Source organism: Musa acuminata, chromosome BXJ1-4 (genome assembly GCF_036884655.1).
Source record: "Musa acuminata AAA Group cultivar baxijiao chromosome BXJ1-4, Cavendish_Baxijiao_AAA, whole genome shotgun sequence".
Taxonomy (NCBI): domain Eukaryota; kingdom Viridiplantae; phylum Streptophyta; class Magnoliopsida; order Zingiberales; family Musaceae; genus Musa; species Musa acuminata.
Window position 1 is genome coordinate 29,082,251 of NC_088330.1, and position 19,331 is coordinate 29,101,581.

The window sequence follows — 19,331 nt, forward strand, 5'->3', positions numbered from 1 at the left end:
TGAACTCATTTTTATCTAAAGCGCAAAACAAGACATTCATAGCCTTGACATTTAAAGCGAAAGTCTTCTTCTCTAACTCATTCCAATAGTTCATTGGAAGAGAAGACTTTTGAAAGCCATTTTCCACAATGTTCTATAACTCAAAATAAATAGAAATTATAAAAATTCTAATTCTAGTCTTCCAATAGATGTAATCCATCCCATTGAACATGAGTAGACGTATAATTGAGTGACCCTCTTGATTGCCAGCAAATGTCATCTCTCTTGGGTTCTAAACCAAAACGAGAGTGACATCACTTTGATACCAATTATTAGGATAAAAAACGACACTAAGAGGTGGGGGGGGGGGGGGGGGGGGGGTTGGGTTTGAATTAGTGCAACGAAAAAATTACATCGGTTTGAAAATCTTCGTACGATAAAAACTAATTTCGACGAAAACCATTTGTTTTAACTCGAGTAAGTTTGCAAGTGAGTAGAGAAGAGGGGATTGGATAGTTTGCAATAAAATCAATCAGTAAAGAGAATAAGTAGTAAAGAAAGAACATACTAGAATTTATAGTGGTTCGGTCATTGTGACCTACATCCACTTATGATTTCTCCTTTGTCGAGGTCACCAACGTCCACTAATGGTCTTTCTTCAATAGGTAAAGTCCGACAACCTCTTTATAGTGCTTTCTCCTTTTCATAGGTTTAGGAGATAACCCTTACAAGCCTCAAACCTCTTCTTGGATGATTACAGAGCTAAAGAGCAGGAGGAGGATTTTTCTCACTTTTACAACACTTTATACCTTAACACTTCGAGTCTTTTTTACACTTTGATTGCACTTTATTACCCTTTCATGCAAAAAAAGGTGAGGTATTTATAGGCCCCAATGACTTCAAAATTAAAGCCAAAAAGTGTCTCATTCTAGATTTTCAGGGTATTGGTAGTACCATTGCCAATACTATGTGGTACCATCGCCTGACACTCTGACACTAGATGGTACCACCGTCTAGTCTGGCGATATCATCGCTCGACAAAGTCTCGGATATTGAGCTCTAGCGATACCACCGCTTGGCAATAATAACTATTGATGGTACCATCGCTCAGTCTGGGTGGTACCACCGCCCAAACCACTTGGGAGACCGTTCCTTAGGTGGTTCCACTACCCCAGTCTAGCAGTGCCACCGCCAAACAGGGTCCAACAACCTGGTTGGGCCTTGAATTCGACCCAAACCAGTCTAATTATGAGCCCAGTTTGCCCCTAATTGAGTTAATGGGATTATCTCCTAAACCTAATCCTAATTACATGCTAACTATGATTCTTAAGGCATACACTAAGCAAAACAAGTCCGATTAGTTTATGTTTCTTCCGGTGAGTTTCCGGCGATCTTTTAGTGAACTTCCAACAATCTTCGGCAATGTTCCAATAGACTCCCAACAAGCTCCTGGACTTCACGATGATCTTCTTGGTGAGTTCCGACGAGATTCTTTGGTAAGCTCTTGGACTTCTTGGTTAATTCTAGCAGAACTTTCAATGAACGTTCAAACTTTCGATGAACTCTCGAACTCGCAACGAAATCATGATCTTGACTCCGACACTTCATTTTACTTTATGCCTTAATTGCTATCATAGTTAATCCTACACACTTTTCTCAGCATATAGATTTGATCAAATAATTTACCAATTGATTTCATCATCAAAATTTGAGATTCAACACCTACCATATTGAGTACTAGATCTTTATTCAACTACCTAAGCCTTTTAGATTAGTGAATCTCTACCCAATAATCTCTCATTAGCTTTTATTGGATCTCATCGGTAGGATTTAATGATTCAGGAGTTTATTGGATATCTAATAAGATAAGAGCTCTAGCGGATATCTCATATATGAACCTCTACTCGTTGTAATACCTACCATATGTGTGTAACCCTCTAGGTCTAATATCTGCAAACCTACGTAATTGGAGTGGTCACAAAAGTGTTAAAAAAGAGAAAGAAAGATGAAAGAAAACAAACAAATAAATAAATTTGTTTGGTATCAATTAGAACACATATTCTACTCGAAATTTTTGTATGATTACTGATATATATATATATATATATATATTCTGATTATCCATAATCAAGGTAAACATCTTATAGTTCGTCTCTTTCATTATGTGTATTTCTAAAATTAAAAATATAAGATTTGCAAATATTTGAAATATTTACCGACTTTCAAAATGTTTTATTGCATAAAAATATTACAAAACCTTTTGTAAATATTGTTTTGTAATGCTTCATGATTGCCTAAGTTTGAAATGATTCGCAAAGACAATTCAATTGTCTGATGATAATTTAACTGGGTGTGTAGACACTCTTTCTTGTTCAAATTGGTTTTGATCTAATTTTTTAGAATTAGCTTCTAGTTTTAAAAGCTTCCTTCGGACCACAAAATGGGGTTCGCTACTTGTTCAAATTGTTTTTTGGAAGTTGTGTAGCTTTTAATCATTTAATGACGATTTAGGATCTCAAGCCAGTTTAGACTGAATTATGATGACATATAAATGGTTTCTCAGTGTTTTCTTAAAACTACTGAAATTTAGGCTGATTTTTAGGATCTCTTCTTAGGAGAGTTTAAAGAGCGATTTACTCCTTCATTCTTTTAATTAAAGCAGAAAGTAGTCTCTAGTTCATAAATTTAATGACTGATTGATAGTAGGACCATCATGTGACAGTATAATGGGGGGGTCAATAATGGAATTGTTGATCACCCAATCAAATCCTAAGACATCAAGATTACCATAAGATTCTAGAGAAAGGGTTTGAAAATACACTAGAGATTATTCTTCTAATCATCATGCAACAATTAGTTATGTTAGTTACAGTTCGATAGTCAAAGACAAAATCATTAGTATCAGAACCAGATCATTTCGTCAGAGAAGAAAAAATATGAGCCAGACCATTAACTTATCCAATCTACTTATTCAATCGATTTGTTAAGCCAATTGATTCGCAACTGATTCCATTGGACATGAAAACCGCTGTAATTCCATGCTACTTCTTAACTTGCTGCGTTCTTCAGGTTTCCAAGTCAGCAACAAGCTGGGAATACCTATTTTTAGCTTCCTCCAGTTCATGCTCCAACTCCTCAACCTGTACGAACAAACAATAGCTGATAATGGACCTTTGTGTTGCACCCCGTAATGAACAGGTCCGTAACAGAAATATCATGAAACAATTCACTTACAGTTTGCTTTAACTGAGCTGTCTTTAACTGGAGCTCTGCCCGCCTGTTTATTTCAACACCAACTTCAAATTTTCATTAAATGCCAAGGATAAAGTCTTTAAATGGCTTGTTAACACCACAAAATTTATGTAATTTCATCATTTGAATAAGCAAAATGTCCAATAAAGCAGTCAACTCATGGTGTCTTCTTTCAGACTGAATTCAACTACTAACCTACAAACTGGTAGAACCATATTTACAAGTAATGGTCGCAAAAAAATTATTTTATAGGCAGAAACTAAAGTCCAAAACTACCGCAGAAAGAAAAGAACAAAGGGTCAAAAAAGGCAAACAAGCATGATGGGATGAATATCAAGCATATGCAGACAACAGGAAATTCTAGCAAAAACTGCCTTGTATATTTCAAATCAACTTGCTGTCAGTTGGCATGCACAAATAGAAAATCTGACTATTATGAAAGAAGTTTTGCGGGAAGTACATAAATAAAGTTCAGAAACTGAGAATAAATCTAATGATGCATTTAGGAGGCATAAATTTTCAGCCTATGATATTAGAGCAACCCCAAAGAGCACGTTTGGTCCTGAAAATGTGAAAAATGCCTGGAATAGTTTTACTTGTTTTGTACGTTAAAAGCTGAAGAAGGCAGTAAAAGATGAAGTAAAAAGTCCAATTCAAACTACAATTTCTGGGACAGATTTACAGCATCCTGCCCTTGATAACCTCAATGAAAATACTCCACAGAAGGAAAAAGAAAGAAAAAACACATAATAATGTTTTACCTGTGTTAATTTTTAAGAGTTCAAGACCTCCCAGCAGAAGTCAGATTCCAACAAAGGCTCTATTTTGGAAATGTGACTTGCTATTAGTACAACTCTCATGGTGCCAAATAATGGAAGTCCAATTTTACCCAAATTCTATTTTTTCCCACATTTACACTATACCAAACACACAAGATTGGTAGCAACTTGCAAGTATTATTGATCATCTTCTATGTATCACTAAAGTATAGACAAAATAGTATTTTACTTTATATGATAACAAAACCATCTTGACAGTCGTATGGTCAATGCTAGTATAAGAATGTTGACTTATTAACGTTATCAGAATATTACATCCATGTCAAGTTCCGAGTTTCATAAGAAATTTCTGGAGAACAAAAGATTATATAAAAGACATATCATTATGCTTGTTGGAAGCATTATTTTGATGATGATCTAGAGAAAAAGAGAAAGAGAGAGAGAGAGAGAGAGAGAGAGAGAGAGAGAGAGAGAGGAAGGAAGGAAGAGGGAAGGAGTAGGAGAGGAAAGGAGAAGAAGAGGTGGTGGAGGCGAAGAATAGAAGTGTCTGAAATGATGAGCAGCAGGTGACAAGCAGACAAGGCAGGTGGTGGTGGTGGTGGTTGAGTAGAGGATTAGGATCTTTTAAAGCACAAAAGGGGCCAAACATCATTAAAGAAAAAGAAAACTGGACCTGCTCAAAATGGGGTAGTCCATCTCTCTATCCATGCATGGACCGATAAATAAGGATCAGAACGAATCAGTCCGGGTGGAATCGAAGTCCTTAATGATCACATGATTGGTGATGGCTTTTAACTGTTGATGACTTAGAGCATCATAATTGCATCATGTTTGGCCTATCTTGAATGTGAATGAACTGGAATCCAAGCCAACCAAGAACTACAGGAAGATCTGAATGATGATGATTTGAAGAGCTCAATAAACTTTATGCTATCAAGCACTTCAAAACTTGAGTTCAAATTGAGTATCATTGAAGGCTATCTATAGTATTAATTCTAAGATATACTAAACAATAATATTTGAATGCTTAATTGGCATAAGAAAAGGGGGTCACACAAACTCACCTAACACCTGGACACCTTAATTTAAAAGTTTAACAAATCAGAGAGTAAAATTGATTCACCAAAATGTAACATATGCTTGGTAATGTGTATATGGCAATCCTTGCCTAGTCGAGTACAAGTTAGCTAACTGGGGAAAGTGACCTTAATAATAATCTGTGATGACTCAATACCATTTACTTGTTGACTACCCAGTATGCTCTACTGGATTGTGGACTAACCAAGGTTTGAAATTTCATACTGTATCGATGTATCAAGCTTTACTCGGTACGATACGTTGTACCGAGCGGTATGCCTAAATATATATATATAATTAATATATAAAAATATTAAAAATATATATTTTATATAAAAATATAAAAATCAATATATAAAAATATAAAAATAATATACAAAATATTTAACAAAAGGCGTATACAGCCTTGGCAACGTCGTCTCCTCTTCTTCTCCTCGTCGCCTTATCTGCGGCATTTGGCGAACAAGGCGGCGAAGATGTTGAACGCCGCAGGCGTCTCCGGCTTTCGGCAAAGAACATGACGAAGAAGGCCGTAGAGTCGAAGACGAGGCAATCAAAGAGCGCCTCTTCCGCTACTCTAGTCACCACCTCCCCTGATCCTCGTGCCTCTATAGATCCTTCTCTTTACGACTCTTCTCATAGTTACCTCTTGGATTGAGATCGTTAAGCGAGGGCGGCGCTAGATTGGGATAGAGAAAGGGCATGGAAACAAGTTCGCGTCGAGGTTCTCTCGATTCTCCCTCTTCTTCGAACGCCCTCTCCTTCCTTCTTCGAACACCCTCTCCTGGTAGCGGGCGATCCACGTATCGGTTCACGGGCAGACCGATATGTACCGCCCAGTGCGAGCGGTATGATTCGAAATCACAAACCTTGGAACTAACTAACTTCTGCACATCAGTCCATCGGTATAGTCCAGTGCTCTAGTGGTATACAGCCTTGGCAATGTCACCTCCTCTTCTTCTCCTTGTCGCCTTATCTGCGACATTTGGCGAAGAAGGCGGCAAAGATGTTGAAGGCTATAGACGTCTCCGGCTTTCAGCAAAGAACATGACGAAGAAGGTCGTAGAGTCGAAGACGAGGCACTCAAAGAGCGCCTCTTCCGCTACTCTAGTCACCACCTCCCCTAATCCTCATGCCTCTAGATCCTTCTCTTTACGACTCTTCTCGCAGTTACCTCTTGGATCGAGATCGTCGAGCGAGGGCGACGCTAGATCGGGATCGAGAAAGGGAATAGAAACAAGTTCGCGTCGAGGTTCTTCCGATTCTCCCTCTTCTTCGAACGCCCTCTCCTTCCTTCTTCGAACGCCCTCTCCTGGCAGCAAGCGATCCGCGTACCGGTTCATGGGCGGACTGGTATGTATCGCCCAGTACGAGCGGTATGATTCGAAATCATAAACCTTGGAACTAACTAACTTTTGCACATCAGTCCATCAGTATAGTCCAGTGCTCTAGTGGTAAAGACCCATTACCTCTAATTTTCTAAAAGAAAATTTTCATTGTAAGGACAATACTTTGGGGTTCTTAATCAAACATATAGAAAAGAAAAAACATTGTTACATCTTTCAAGTGATATAAATTATCCCTTTGTAATTTAACTAATCTTACTCCATTCACATCTTTTGCTCTCTAAACACTTAGAGTTTCATTACATCTGACAACTAAACACTAGAGTTTATACTGACAAATTGTAATATTGAGTTATGTCACAATCCAGCCCATCAGATAAACTGATTCACTGAATTGATGAGTCGAGAACAACGAGACAAAAAGATATTTAAGCCTAAGTTTGCGATAATAGACCATGTAGCACTATATACAATCGGATCCATACTATGAATTTTAACAAGGGACTGGTGTACTAGTCAGTATTTATTGATCAAGGAAAAACTCGAGACTTGCACTATCACATTTCGAGTGGTCGAAGGTCAAAACAAGGGTTACCATGTAGATCTAGCCAATATCTAAGCTAGACAACCAAATGGATCTAGGTTACATCTTTGTAGATTTATACTAAATCTTGGCAAATCTAGCCTAGATCAGTTTGTATCCGGACTAGATCTTTACAAATTTAGGGTGGATTGTTACAGATTTAGTATTATATTTGAAACAAACATGAATCTTATGATATGCAGGTCAAATCATATGTTAATAATTATATAGAAAGAAATACTCCTTGACAAGGATTGAAATATCGTACTATACCGAAGCTTTGAAATTCTCTCGGTACGATACGGTACTGTATACCGAGCAGTATACCGCTCGGTATATATATATATATATCGGCTACGTCGCTTTAGCGACGTCGCCTCCCTTCTCCCCCACGCTCGACGACATCGCCTATATATATATATATATAATATTTTATTTATATATTTATATATATATTTATTAAAAGTAAAAGAAAAATGTGTGACGTCGCCTCTCTTCTCCCCACAAGGGGCGATGTCGTAGAAAAACGAGACGACATTGCCTATATATATATATATATATATATATGAATATATGTATATATATGAATATAAGTATATATATAGATATATATATATATATATGTATATATATATATATGTATATATATATATATGTATATATGTATATATATATATAATACTACCTGGTAGCGGGTGGTCCACATACCAGTATGCTGTCGGACCGATATGTACTGCTTGTACCGCGCGATATCATTCGAAACTGTATACCTTGCTCCATGATACTTTCGATTAAGAGAGCCAACAGAATTTATAGGGTATAAATTTGACAAATGAAGAAACTAAATCATGCAAAATCGTGAAACTAATCTCTTGAAAAAAATAGGAAACTAACTTTTTTTGAATTGAGAAGATACTCTCCTTGGAATTAAAAAAATAATATTTTCAAAATCGGGAAAGTAATTTCCTAACAAATGAGGAAACAATCTCCACAAATCAACACTCCTCAAGCCGGTGAGTAAATATTTTCCATTCCTAGCTTCCCAATAATATCTTGAAATGAACAACTTGGAAGTTCTTTAGTTAGGATATCAGCAAGTTGTCTACCTGTGGATAGAAATATAGATCAATCCATCATCTAACTTTTCTTGAATAAAATGTCGAATCCACTTCAACATGTTTTGTTTGATCATGTTGAACTAGATTATAAGCAATGTCGATAGCTGACTTATTATCACAATATAGTTTCATATTTCCTTCCCATCTTACTCCCTAATCATCGAGGATTATTTTCAATCACAATAACTTACAAATACCATGTGTCATGGCTTTGAATTGTGCCTCTGCTATAGATCGAGCAACTAATGATTGCTTCTTGCTTCATGTCACCAAGTTCCCTCCTAAAATAGTACAATAACCGGAGGTTGATCTTTGATTAACTACTGATCCAATCCAATCGATGTAGGTTTCTACACTCAACTATTCATTTTATTCTAAATAAGATGCCTTTTCCTAGACTGGACTTCAAATATCAAAGAATTCTTTGAACGGCCACCAAATGAACCTCTTTAGGAAAATGTATGAATTGTCTTACTACATTCACCGATGTAAGACGAGTAGTAGCGAATTTTTCTCTTGATAATAGAGAAATAGAAAGAGTATCAAAAGATAATAACTGAAAAATAATAAAAAAAATTTGGATAACTATCAGACTTGCTCTGGCACAAGGAGAAAACTCTCAGGTTGTAGGCCTTGTACCTTCGCACGTCTTATATTGTGGACGATGAAATCATTCATCAGAAAAGCAACTTGTGCCCTCGCATCGCTCACACACAAGGTGGGAAAGAACTCAATTTATTGATTCATCTTCTGGTCCCTATATTACAATGTTCTAGCCCCTTTTTATAGGTTCAAGTACAAGAATAAAATAAAAAAAATACAAAAATAAGAATTAGCACAATGGTATCAAATCAAATACAAAATATGTTCTTCTTAAAAAGGCAATAATTCTGAATTTGAAGAATAATCTTCCTATTTTGATAAAATTCTTGAATGATGAACTTTCATTTATTGAGAAATGAATCTTCATTCAAGATTTGCAATCTTCAATCACAAATCACAAATGTTTGGCCAAGGAAGACAATTGTAAAAGCAAACAGTAAGGCCATTGTGTGAAGTTAAGAGTCAAAATTACTACAAGTGTCATCATTACATATAATATGAACAACATTGCAGCTACCTAATACAAGCATAATAGCTGGAAAAACAAGCATAACAAACCAGGTTAATAAATATGCTAAAGTTGGATCATGCCTTCCCAGTCTTAGGCACTATGAAAATTCAAACAGCGACGATATTTATTAGTTTTCGCCAAAGATCAATAATGAGATAATCTATAACTACAATAAAGTTTTTACCTCATGAAAAGTTGTATACTCTCTTCACTAATTTTTTCAATCAATGTTGGATCCGAGATATCCATAATCTCAATATCTTCAGAATCCTGAAAGACATGTAAGAAGATACTTAAATAGCAACCTATCACACTGCTAATTACATTGATACAATTGCAGTATAATGGAGCACAGAAGCACATTCCCAATTGCAGTATAATGGAGCACAGAAGCACATTCCCATATAGTACAAATTACAAAACACAAAGTCATGAATGCAGATCATACATTTGTAATCCATATTTTAGAAAAGAAGATACAACTGATCTCTCTTGCTTCAGGCACAATAGCTAACAAGAATAATATCCTGTTGTAAGGGACCTTTAGATTTCTCTTATTATGATTGCATACTTATTGGAAACTAATCCAAATAATGCATATGGCTTAAACTCAAGAGCTCTCAAAGTTTGTCTCAGCGGAGCATAATTTGTTTTTAGTTGACTTCAATACATTGAATATAGCAAATCTACAATCAAGGATGCATGGTCCTCCTTTAATCTTTACTTGTAACTGAGAAAATTTACAATATAAAGATGCTTCACAATATCAATTAAAGCAAATACAAAATCTCCTGCAATGTCTCCAAAACAGAAAGAAATTCATTTGGTTACATCTGCTAATAGGAAAAATTAAACTGACACAAATAATAAGTAGCTTATTCCAAAAGCACAAAAGATGGGACAAGCAAATGTTCCTCTTGCACCGTATGGCTGACCGAAAATTACGAATGATTCTGTTTTATACAAGCGAGTTGCAGCTTGCATACTGAGCTGAGGATAGGACTAGGTTGTAGCTATATGTCCTCATACCACAAAGGGGTGCTTTAAAGGCACCTATGAGTAGAAGTGTGCAAGCAAAATGCTCAGGCATAGTGGTTGCACTAAGAAAAAATAAGGCTCAACCCAATTTGTTACCACCTGATAAAATCAAGATTTGAAACCTCAGAAAATCCAATTGCAGTACTACGTTTCAAAGTCTACATATGTACTCGGAAGTGCAGCAACCAATACCTACAAAAATGATTAACAACAAGCCATTAGGTCGCAACTACCTTGGCCAGCTACATGGACCTTCTTAAATTAAATTATGGTTGAGAGCAAGGTTTGAAATATTGTACCGCACCGACGTTTCGACATTTACTCGGTACGGTACGATACAGTATACTGAGCGGTATACCGTTCAGTATATATATACAAGGTTCGTTGTACCGTACCGTACCGACGTTTCGACCCGGGCTCGGTACAGTACGGTACCGATGTACCAGGCGGTACATCAAGGCATACAGAGCGGTACGCCCTAGTGTACCGAATATTTTTTTATTTTTATACTGTAGCAGTGCTACAGTATAGTACTGTAGCACTGTAGTGGTACCGAACGGTCCGCGTACCGATAACCTGTCGGACCGGTACGTACCGCCCGGTACGGGTGGTACGCTTCGATACGACAGACCTTGTATATATATATATATATATATATATATATATATATATATATATATATATATAATTCGGCGACGTCGCCTCTTTTTTATATATAAATTTTTTTAAAAAAAATATTATTTTATATATAAAAGATTTTATATATATATATATATATATATATATATATATATATATATATAAAAGGCAACGTCGCCTTTAAAATATATATATATTTTTTCCTTCTCCGGGCGATGTCACCTTTTTCGGCGACATCACCGAGGTGACGCGACGTCGCTTAAAAAAAAAAAAAAATTATATATATATATATATATATATATAACAACCAGTAACAAGCGGTTCGTGTACCAGTCAGTAGAGAGACCGGTATTTAAACCTGCACACCTTGATTAAGAGCATTATTTTTCTACTGATTTTAATAAGTTCTTTTGGGTCTTCCTCTTCTTCTTCATGCATCTTTATTCTAATTATCCCATTTAGATCGTGCATCTATTGGCCTTTTCTCATGAGTATATTCAGACCTCTTTAAATAATTTTCTTTTATTTAGTCATGAACAGGGACCAAGCTTTTAAATACAGTATTACATACCCGGGCGGTACTATTTAAAACTGCATACCTTGATTGAGAGCATTATCTTTCTACTGATTTTAATAAGTTCTTTTGGGTCTTCCTCTTCTTCTTCGTGCATCTTTATTCTAATTATCCCATTTAGATCATGCATCTATTGGCCTTTTCTCATGAGTATATTCAGACCTCTTTAAATAATTTTCTTTTATTTAGTCATGAACAGGGACCAAGCTTTTAAATACAGTATTACATATCCATACTGGAATTTTAGTAGACAGACATATTGACTGGTACGGTATGGTTTACCTGAGTACACTTGTTAGAAATTACTTACAAATTGTTTGTCCTGTTGAAAAGAATGATTGACACTCCTGTATACTGATATGGTAATGGACTGACATGTATGGTTAGCACTTAGCACTATGGTAATAGAATCTACAATAGGAACATACTAAGTTGTTTCCAAAATATATATATTTATCTATTATATTTTACTAAGCCATACAGTAATCTCAAGATCCTCATGTCAATGAAAGTAATCTTTTGTATATGTTGTATTCCAGAGACCTAATATTCCAACTTACAAAGCATATAGTTAGCAGCTTTCTTATAAAGTCCCATGTTTATATGAGAGGTTACGCAATACTCGTGAGATCTCCCTCTACCAAACTATCTTATTCTCAATCTATGAACTAAATTTTCATCCATCTTCCCATTGTGCTAATGGCAGATCCAATAAATGTGTAAAACCTTTTAAGTCCCAAAGATTTGCTAAAACTGCACGTCGTATGTTTGATTTTAATCTACTTCGTCTACACAATTAACTATTAAGATTAGTCTCCATAGTTCAAGCAAGAGTATATCACAATTAAGTTCTCATCAGAAAACAGTATATCAATAAAGTTACTCGCTTTAGCAACAACACCATCAAACATAATTTTGTTACTTTTAAACCACTAGATACTAATTTTCTAAAACTCAACAAATTTATCTCTAGAAGCTTTATAATAGACATAAAATTCAGTGGCACTCATTTCATATTTTATCATAGAAACTAATTTTCAGTCTCATAATATGGCTTCTTAACTTAAATCTTATATAATTTGAGCAACATTCAATATTTACAATATTTTTATAGACAAATACCAAGAACATCTCAAAAGATCAAGAATTTTACTAGTTCTATTTTTCATGAAACCAAGGATTGAAATTTCGTATCATACCAAAATTTTGAGATTCACTCGGTATGGTACGGTATTGTAAACCAAGCAGTATATTTCGGTATACCACTCGGTATATATATATATACATATATATATATATATATATAAAGGTTTTCGCCGAGGCATCGCCTCTCTTCTCCCCGCGCACGGATGAGAAGTCGCCAACAAACGAGGAGGAAAATGATGCCGATCTCCAAGTTCTCCTCTTCTTCTCCCTTATCTTTCTTCCCCTTCTCCCTCTTCTTTCTTCTCCCTCGGTCACCATCTGATTTAGGATGATAACGGAGCGAAAACAACGTCGATAAGCCTCAATCGACAGTACCGCTCGGTAGCAAGCGGTCCGTGTACCGGTCTGCTGACAAACCGGTACATACCACTTAGTATCATTCGGTATTACAAACCTTGTAGAAAACTACTTAAACAAACTGCCACTTGAAGATCAAATATCATTCGATCCTCAATTCTTATCTATTTTTAAACTTCTTTAAGTTATTATTCATATCGATTGCACAATTTTTCATAATTTTGTCACTAATCACTTGACCTCTAAAGCTATCTAATGAATGTGCATTTAATTATTCAATAACATAATCTCTCTCATTCGATCCTCAATATCACTAACAACACGATCTTCACTTTTTAAGCATCTTATATTTATCTGAAAATACTTAATTTCCAAAGCTCTAGCAAACCTAAACATATCCACACATCCTCTCCCAATACATGATCGAGCCTCTAAAAGTATGCAAGCATCAACCAAGTGCATGAACCTTGCATCTTGATATTGTCCCTGGAAAGGATAAGCCTATCACCAAGATGCTAATATTTTAAGATCATATGGAGGATAGAGAAAATAACCTTTCACCAGTTTGCTAGAAAAAAAATGTAACAGCTAATCAAATGGCAATAGTTTTTCAGTTGGATACAAGGGTACAGATAAAAATTCCATTGCATATCAAGATAATGTAACGTCAAAAAGAAAGTAGCAGTAGTATAATGAAGAAAGGAGTTTACCAATATTCAAAATACTCAAAGAACAATATCAAATATGTGAGAGTATACTGACCAAAAACTAAAAAAGGATTTTTACATTAGAGTTTTTAATTGATATAAAATATCATTAACGACATTAAAATTTTACTTAAATAGCAAAACAGCACAATATCAAATATGAGCTTGCAAAAATTTACCTCTCCTAGTTCAGATTGCTCCACGATAGAATATTGAGCACAAGCTTGACCAGAAGGTTCTGCAGCAGAAACTTTAATAAACACATAGAAACAGAAAAATTAGAATACGAGATAATGTATGAAATGCTGCATAAATCATTCCAAGTAAGGACCTTCAATTGTAATTTACAGCAAGTATTCTGGGTAACTGTTCTATTATTCTTTTGTGGAGAGAATACAGAAAATCTATGGAATTAGTTGGGCATAAACACAAAACCAGTTTAATTTACATAAGCTTTTCTTTTTTATTTTTTAAAAGACTGGTGAGGAACCCAGAATCTCTGCATATGCTTCGACACCATCTCTGCAAATATTTGAACCCAGAATCTCTTCATGACAGTGAGGAACAAGCCAAAATTATGCTTTTACTACTACTGTAAGTAATAACAGAATTGAGTGGTTGGGGTAATAAATACTATGTATGTAGATGAGTGGGACAAGTAGGAAGAGTTAGAGCGCATGGTACAAGAGACACATCAAGAAATGAAGTGGGCTTCACATGTTCATTAGAGAATGGCTTTGGATTACATATTGAAGGTAGATGAGCAAATTAAGCCTTTAAATGGAAAATATTGTGACAGCCTAATTACTTCCACACTAAAAATGGAAGAACTAAAATGAGGTCTAGAAAAAAAGGTGAACCCAGCGTATGAAATTCCTACCAATGTGGAGTCTAGGATACGTCAATAAATACAACATTATCTTTATATTTAGAGAGGTTGTTTTGAAGACTTGAATCCTGATCACCGAAATCACAAAGCAGTAACCTTATCATTGTACCAAGAACTATTATGAGTCATATAAAACTAAATAGACTCACTACTAGCAACACAGACTTCAAAACTTTTGGCCATGCACAACAGCTTGTATACCCGAATAGCTAATAGGTTCAAGCGCTCTAACCGACTTGTTACTGATGAGTTCTCCTATAATACATAAACAAGCATTAGCATCATATTTGTTTTCACAATTTTCTCCCATGGTGAACAACTTTCACAAATTTGAAGAAGCATGAAGAAACTGCAATGATTGAAGTAGCTTGTACAAACACTTCAAATACAACTGCAAAAATGCAGGAGGCAAGGGCTACAAAAGTCATCAGTCAAGAGACAAACATGATCATAGAAGTGATATAGAAATTATTATCCATAACCATTGGATGCAAGTTCTTAATCACATAACTTGAATGACATGATATAATTACATTATCCAAGATATCTAAAAGGTTTTGTCATATGAACTTATCCATTCTTCCTAACTGTCCTCAGTTCTATTGCTATTACTACTAAAATTATATCTCATCTATTTAATGTTAGTCCTAATTAATCTAAAATCTTTAGTTTCTAAAATTTTTCCTCATCATGGAATGTAATTTTGTCCAGATTGATATATGCCGACCGGTATCTATTAGGGCATGAATCAAGACATAGACCTTCCCTTTTTGGGCTATGTGGTCCAGTTTATTTATTAATTTTTTCAGCCTACCACTTAAGGTTTGCATGCAAGGTATGGAGTCACCATCAGACCTCCAGGTACTTCTCATCCTCATCTTCCTTGTCCTCTTCTTCCTTGTCCTCTCCCTCTCTTCTCCCTGACTTCTCCTGCTCTTTTTCTTCTTCTTGTCCTCGTCTCCATTTATCGATACAACAGCATGGACTGGACCTGTACCAATCTGATCATGGACCAGAACAAGTCTGATACTCAACTGCAAACATGGGTCTCCATAACTCAAGTTTAAAACTTATCAAAAGTCTCATCAATCAGAATAATATTACTAAGAAATAACATTTATCATATGGGTCTATCTTGTATATGGCTTGTAAGTTTGTCCATTATGAATATCAGAAAGTAAGGACTTATAGTTGATTCCTGAAGTAATATTATAATAATAACTATCTAGAGTCTAGCCAATATAGTTTTAACACTAATGAGTTAACTGTCATGCATATCTTTAATGACATTAATAGACTAGTAGATTTTTTTTCCAATAGATATCATTATAAGTCTTAAGGACTCTATCCTAAGTTCTTTCCAAGTCAATAAAAAATTATATGCAATTCTTTCCTTCTACTCTCTATATTTTTTCATTTATTGTCTTAACAAATAAAAGCTTCTGTAGTTGTATTTTCAAACATGAAACAAGTGTGATTCCTGAGTCCACTGGTCTAGAAAATCTTGGTATATCTTTTGAAGGTATATCATTTTGATGCTCAGTCTTTAGCTGATAACAACATTTCCTCGTCCAGAAATTCCTCGACACTGATTAAAATATTTTGGGACAGCCTGTAAGTAAAAGCATTGTGCATGCCAAACTTTGATGAGCATGGCTAAGTATACATATACACACACTGAATTAACCTTATGTAGTTACTTATGTTAACCAACAACTGTTTGATCTATCATCAGCAACCATTTCATAGTTCATTTGTGTTTAGCCATTGGTTTGACATCCTCAGATTTGTCTCTTGTACATTTCTAGTATATTGCTTGCTTTACTTACACCAAATCCTCCATTTTTTTTCCTTAAAAGATTTTCTAACCACTGACACAACCATCTTTGCTAAACACATGATTTGAACAATTACCATCATTTTGACACATTTTCCTTAAACAAGGAGGAATATAAGTTCTTACAATGTCCCTTTCCTCAAACAAAACCATACTGAATATAATAGCCATCAAGAATTTTTATATTCCAAACAAGCACATCATTCCTCTCAAAATAGGCAAAGCATATTAATAATAAAAACATATAAAGAGTGCATTCTGCCATGTTTCCAATGCATAGATGCCAACTTAGAAAAAGCTTAAACTTCAGAAGCAACATCATCGATGACCAAGAAATAGCTCATGAGTTGTGGTTCATGAACGGGAATGTATATATCCGGTATCAAAGCACACATCTCAAAAACAGGGAAGTTTGAATGATTGTGCAATTAGCAGCTTTATTAGAATATTGAGCTATCATGGAATTGAGCATGAAAACTTACATTGACCTTACTAGTATGTAGTGGATTAGGCATTCACAAAATTTTGAAGAATGAGTAATATCAACTTCCATTCTATTTAACAGTATGTAGTGAATAATTTACTAAACCAAAGGACTTATTTCCCTAGAAGCAGAATTTTTTGGGCCACAACTTCACTAATCTGGCAAGGACAAGTTTGGCATCTCACAATATTCACCTGTAAGTAGCTGAATGATATAGTTGTTTATCTTCCGAAGAAAACTTCATTTATATCATATACCACCTAAATACGACTTCTAGTTAGCTCCGTCTCTTGAGTACCCACCACATTTTATCTTGAAACTAGACCATTAAATTTTTTAAGAAAAGACATCTGCGAGTCTCTCTTTCCATACTTGATTTCATTGTCCCAACAAATAAGCTCTTGTTGTTGATAGTTCAAGAAAAACCAAAACTGATTTACAGAAGACTCGTATTATATTCTAGTTTTCATTTAGTAATCCTTTCATATAGTATTATAATATGGTACATTAACTCAAAATTTTGAATACTGATTTACTCTCAATTGCTTATTTCTACAAGAAATCAATGGTTTCAGATCCTTCACTATTTTTGGTCCTTAAAGCTATCTTTCTTATAGGATATTCATTAAATAACTTATTCTTGATTTATCTTAGAATTATTAAGAAGCACTTCTCGGCCTTCATCCTTTACAAATCTAATAGTACGAGAATATCCTTAGATTTAGTAAGCCTATAGAAACTATCATAAGCCATTTCCTCACTCATACTTGTAATGTTCTTAGTCTCCTTTCTAGTGTAAACTTCTGAATTGTGCTCATAAACAAGCATGCCAATTGCCATACCACCCTTTAACTTCCTATGATGTTATCTTCCACCAAAATTACCTTACTAAAAGCCTTATTGTGTTAATTTCTTATATAAAGGCCATCATAGTTGATAATGGCCATATATATCTGCTCTCAGTGTAATACTGAAATTTCATTTTTAGCAAATTTCTTAAAAGGTATATCCAGGATTACTTTCCAATAAGACTTCCCTTACAGATTGAATTTCATCCAGTGACAAAAATCCTACCACAGTGTTTGTTGTCAGTTCTTCATCTAAGCATGTGCATCAAACAACCATAAAAATCAAGCTGACTGCATAGATCAGCAACAGGTATCAACATTATCTTTCATCACAGTTCAAATACTTTTGATTCTAAAATCTAATTTTCAGTTGCTAGGTTATGGGTAACATACACTTCAGCTTCTCTTAACAATATTTGCTAAACACAATTTCGGATAACATGATACCATCAAGACGAGTAACTCCATCAACATGTACAGAAGGCATTTTGTGCTGTGTTTTTGATGAATGCTCATAAGAGTGTTTATCAGAATCCTTAAGTTTCCGTTTCTCTGTTTTTGTACTGTAGGATTGATAGCCAATCAGATGACAATTATGTTTCCTGCAAAAACCAAGAAACCATTAACATTACAGAAAGTAAATTAAATAACAATTAAACTTGTAACAGAAAAGAACGGCATCACTGTTATGATGATTAAATTAATCAGTGGAATTACAGTTATATAATCATGTATTTGAGAAAGAAAAGTTACTCCATTATAGGTTCCTATCTGAATATATTGATTATAGCAATCAGCATCAAAGTTGTAAACTAAAGTGCTGGTTCATCATTACAAAAAACAACACTTACTTAACATGAAAGCTAGATAAAAGAACATTTGAAACCTTAAAACAGCTGAGATGACAAAGCATCCTTACAAATGTTTAAAAAATAAAAGAATCTGACATCTTTTTCAGCCAGTCAGTTCTGAGATCATTGTCTTCTAAAGAAGAAACAGAGCAGTTTGTCTCCTTATCCATTGTTCTTACTTACATTATGACAGTTCTAGTGCTACCAGTCCATTTTTCTCTTTGTTCTTCCAGAACTGAATTATTGAAGAGCTCATGAATATAACAGATTTCTGTTGATGAGATCATTATGTAGATGGTCCAGCCAGTAGTTGTTATTGGACTAAAGTATTGTAGTAAAGTGCAGGTAATTTGGGAACATCCTACTTAAACTCCATTATGTGCAGCTATTTTAGAAGAAAGCTGATAATACTTGATCCAGAATTGTCACTTAGAAAACTAGAGATTATCTATGTTCTTAGTAAAACTGAACATCACCATTTAATGATATAACCTCTACAGAATTTCCAAGAAAGTGCTACAAATTTAAATGGGAGGATTGCTAGAAAATATATTCCTCATTTCATTTAAATACTTGGAAGTGGATTTTCTAAAACATGATGACATATGGGAGTGCTTGATTTATTCTTCAGATGAAAGTATGAGGTCTTTTGTTTCCAAGTACCATGGTCTGGTATTTTTCCAATTGCCCATATACAGTTTGATTTATTTTCT

The 19,331-nt window shown here is 34.8% G+C and overlaps 1 protein-coding gene across 6 annotated transcripts in view; it reads right to left on the minus strand.

The window, feature by feature from the left end:
- Positions 1-2,784: 2,784 nt before the first annotated feature.
- Positions 2,785-19,331, minus strand: part of LOC103981921 (protein MICRORCHIDIA 2) — a 70,961-nt gene continuing 54,414 nt past the window's right edge. Inside the window, exons 15-19 of one of the 6 annotated variants that reach the window (XM_009398686.3) lie at positions 18,215-18,369; positions 13,889-13,947; positions 9,433-9,518; positions 3,214-3,256; positions 2,785-3,119 (exon numbers count right to left, since the gene is read on the minus strand). In XM_009398686.3, coding sequence (XP_009396961.2) covers positions 3,045-3,119; positions 3,214-3,256; positions 9,433-9,518; positions 13,889-13,947; positions 18,215-18,369 — 418 coding nt within the window. In that variant the 3' untranslated portion in view covers positions 2,785-3,044. Of the gene's footprint in view, positions 3,139-3,213; positions 3,257-9,295; positions 9,346-9,432; positions 9,519-13,888; positions 13,960-14,728; positions 14,854-18,160; positions 18,370-19,331 lie in introns of those variants that run through there. The other 5 variants (XM_009398685.3, XM_065172303.1, XM_018825564.2 and 2 more) reach the window with 5 other exon arrangements.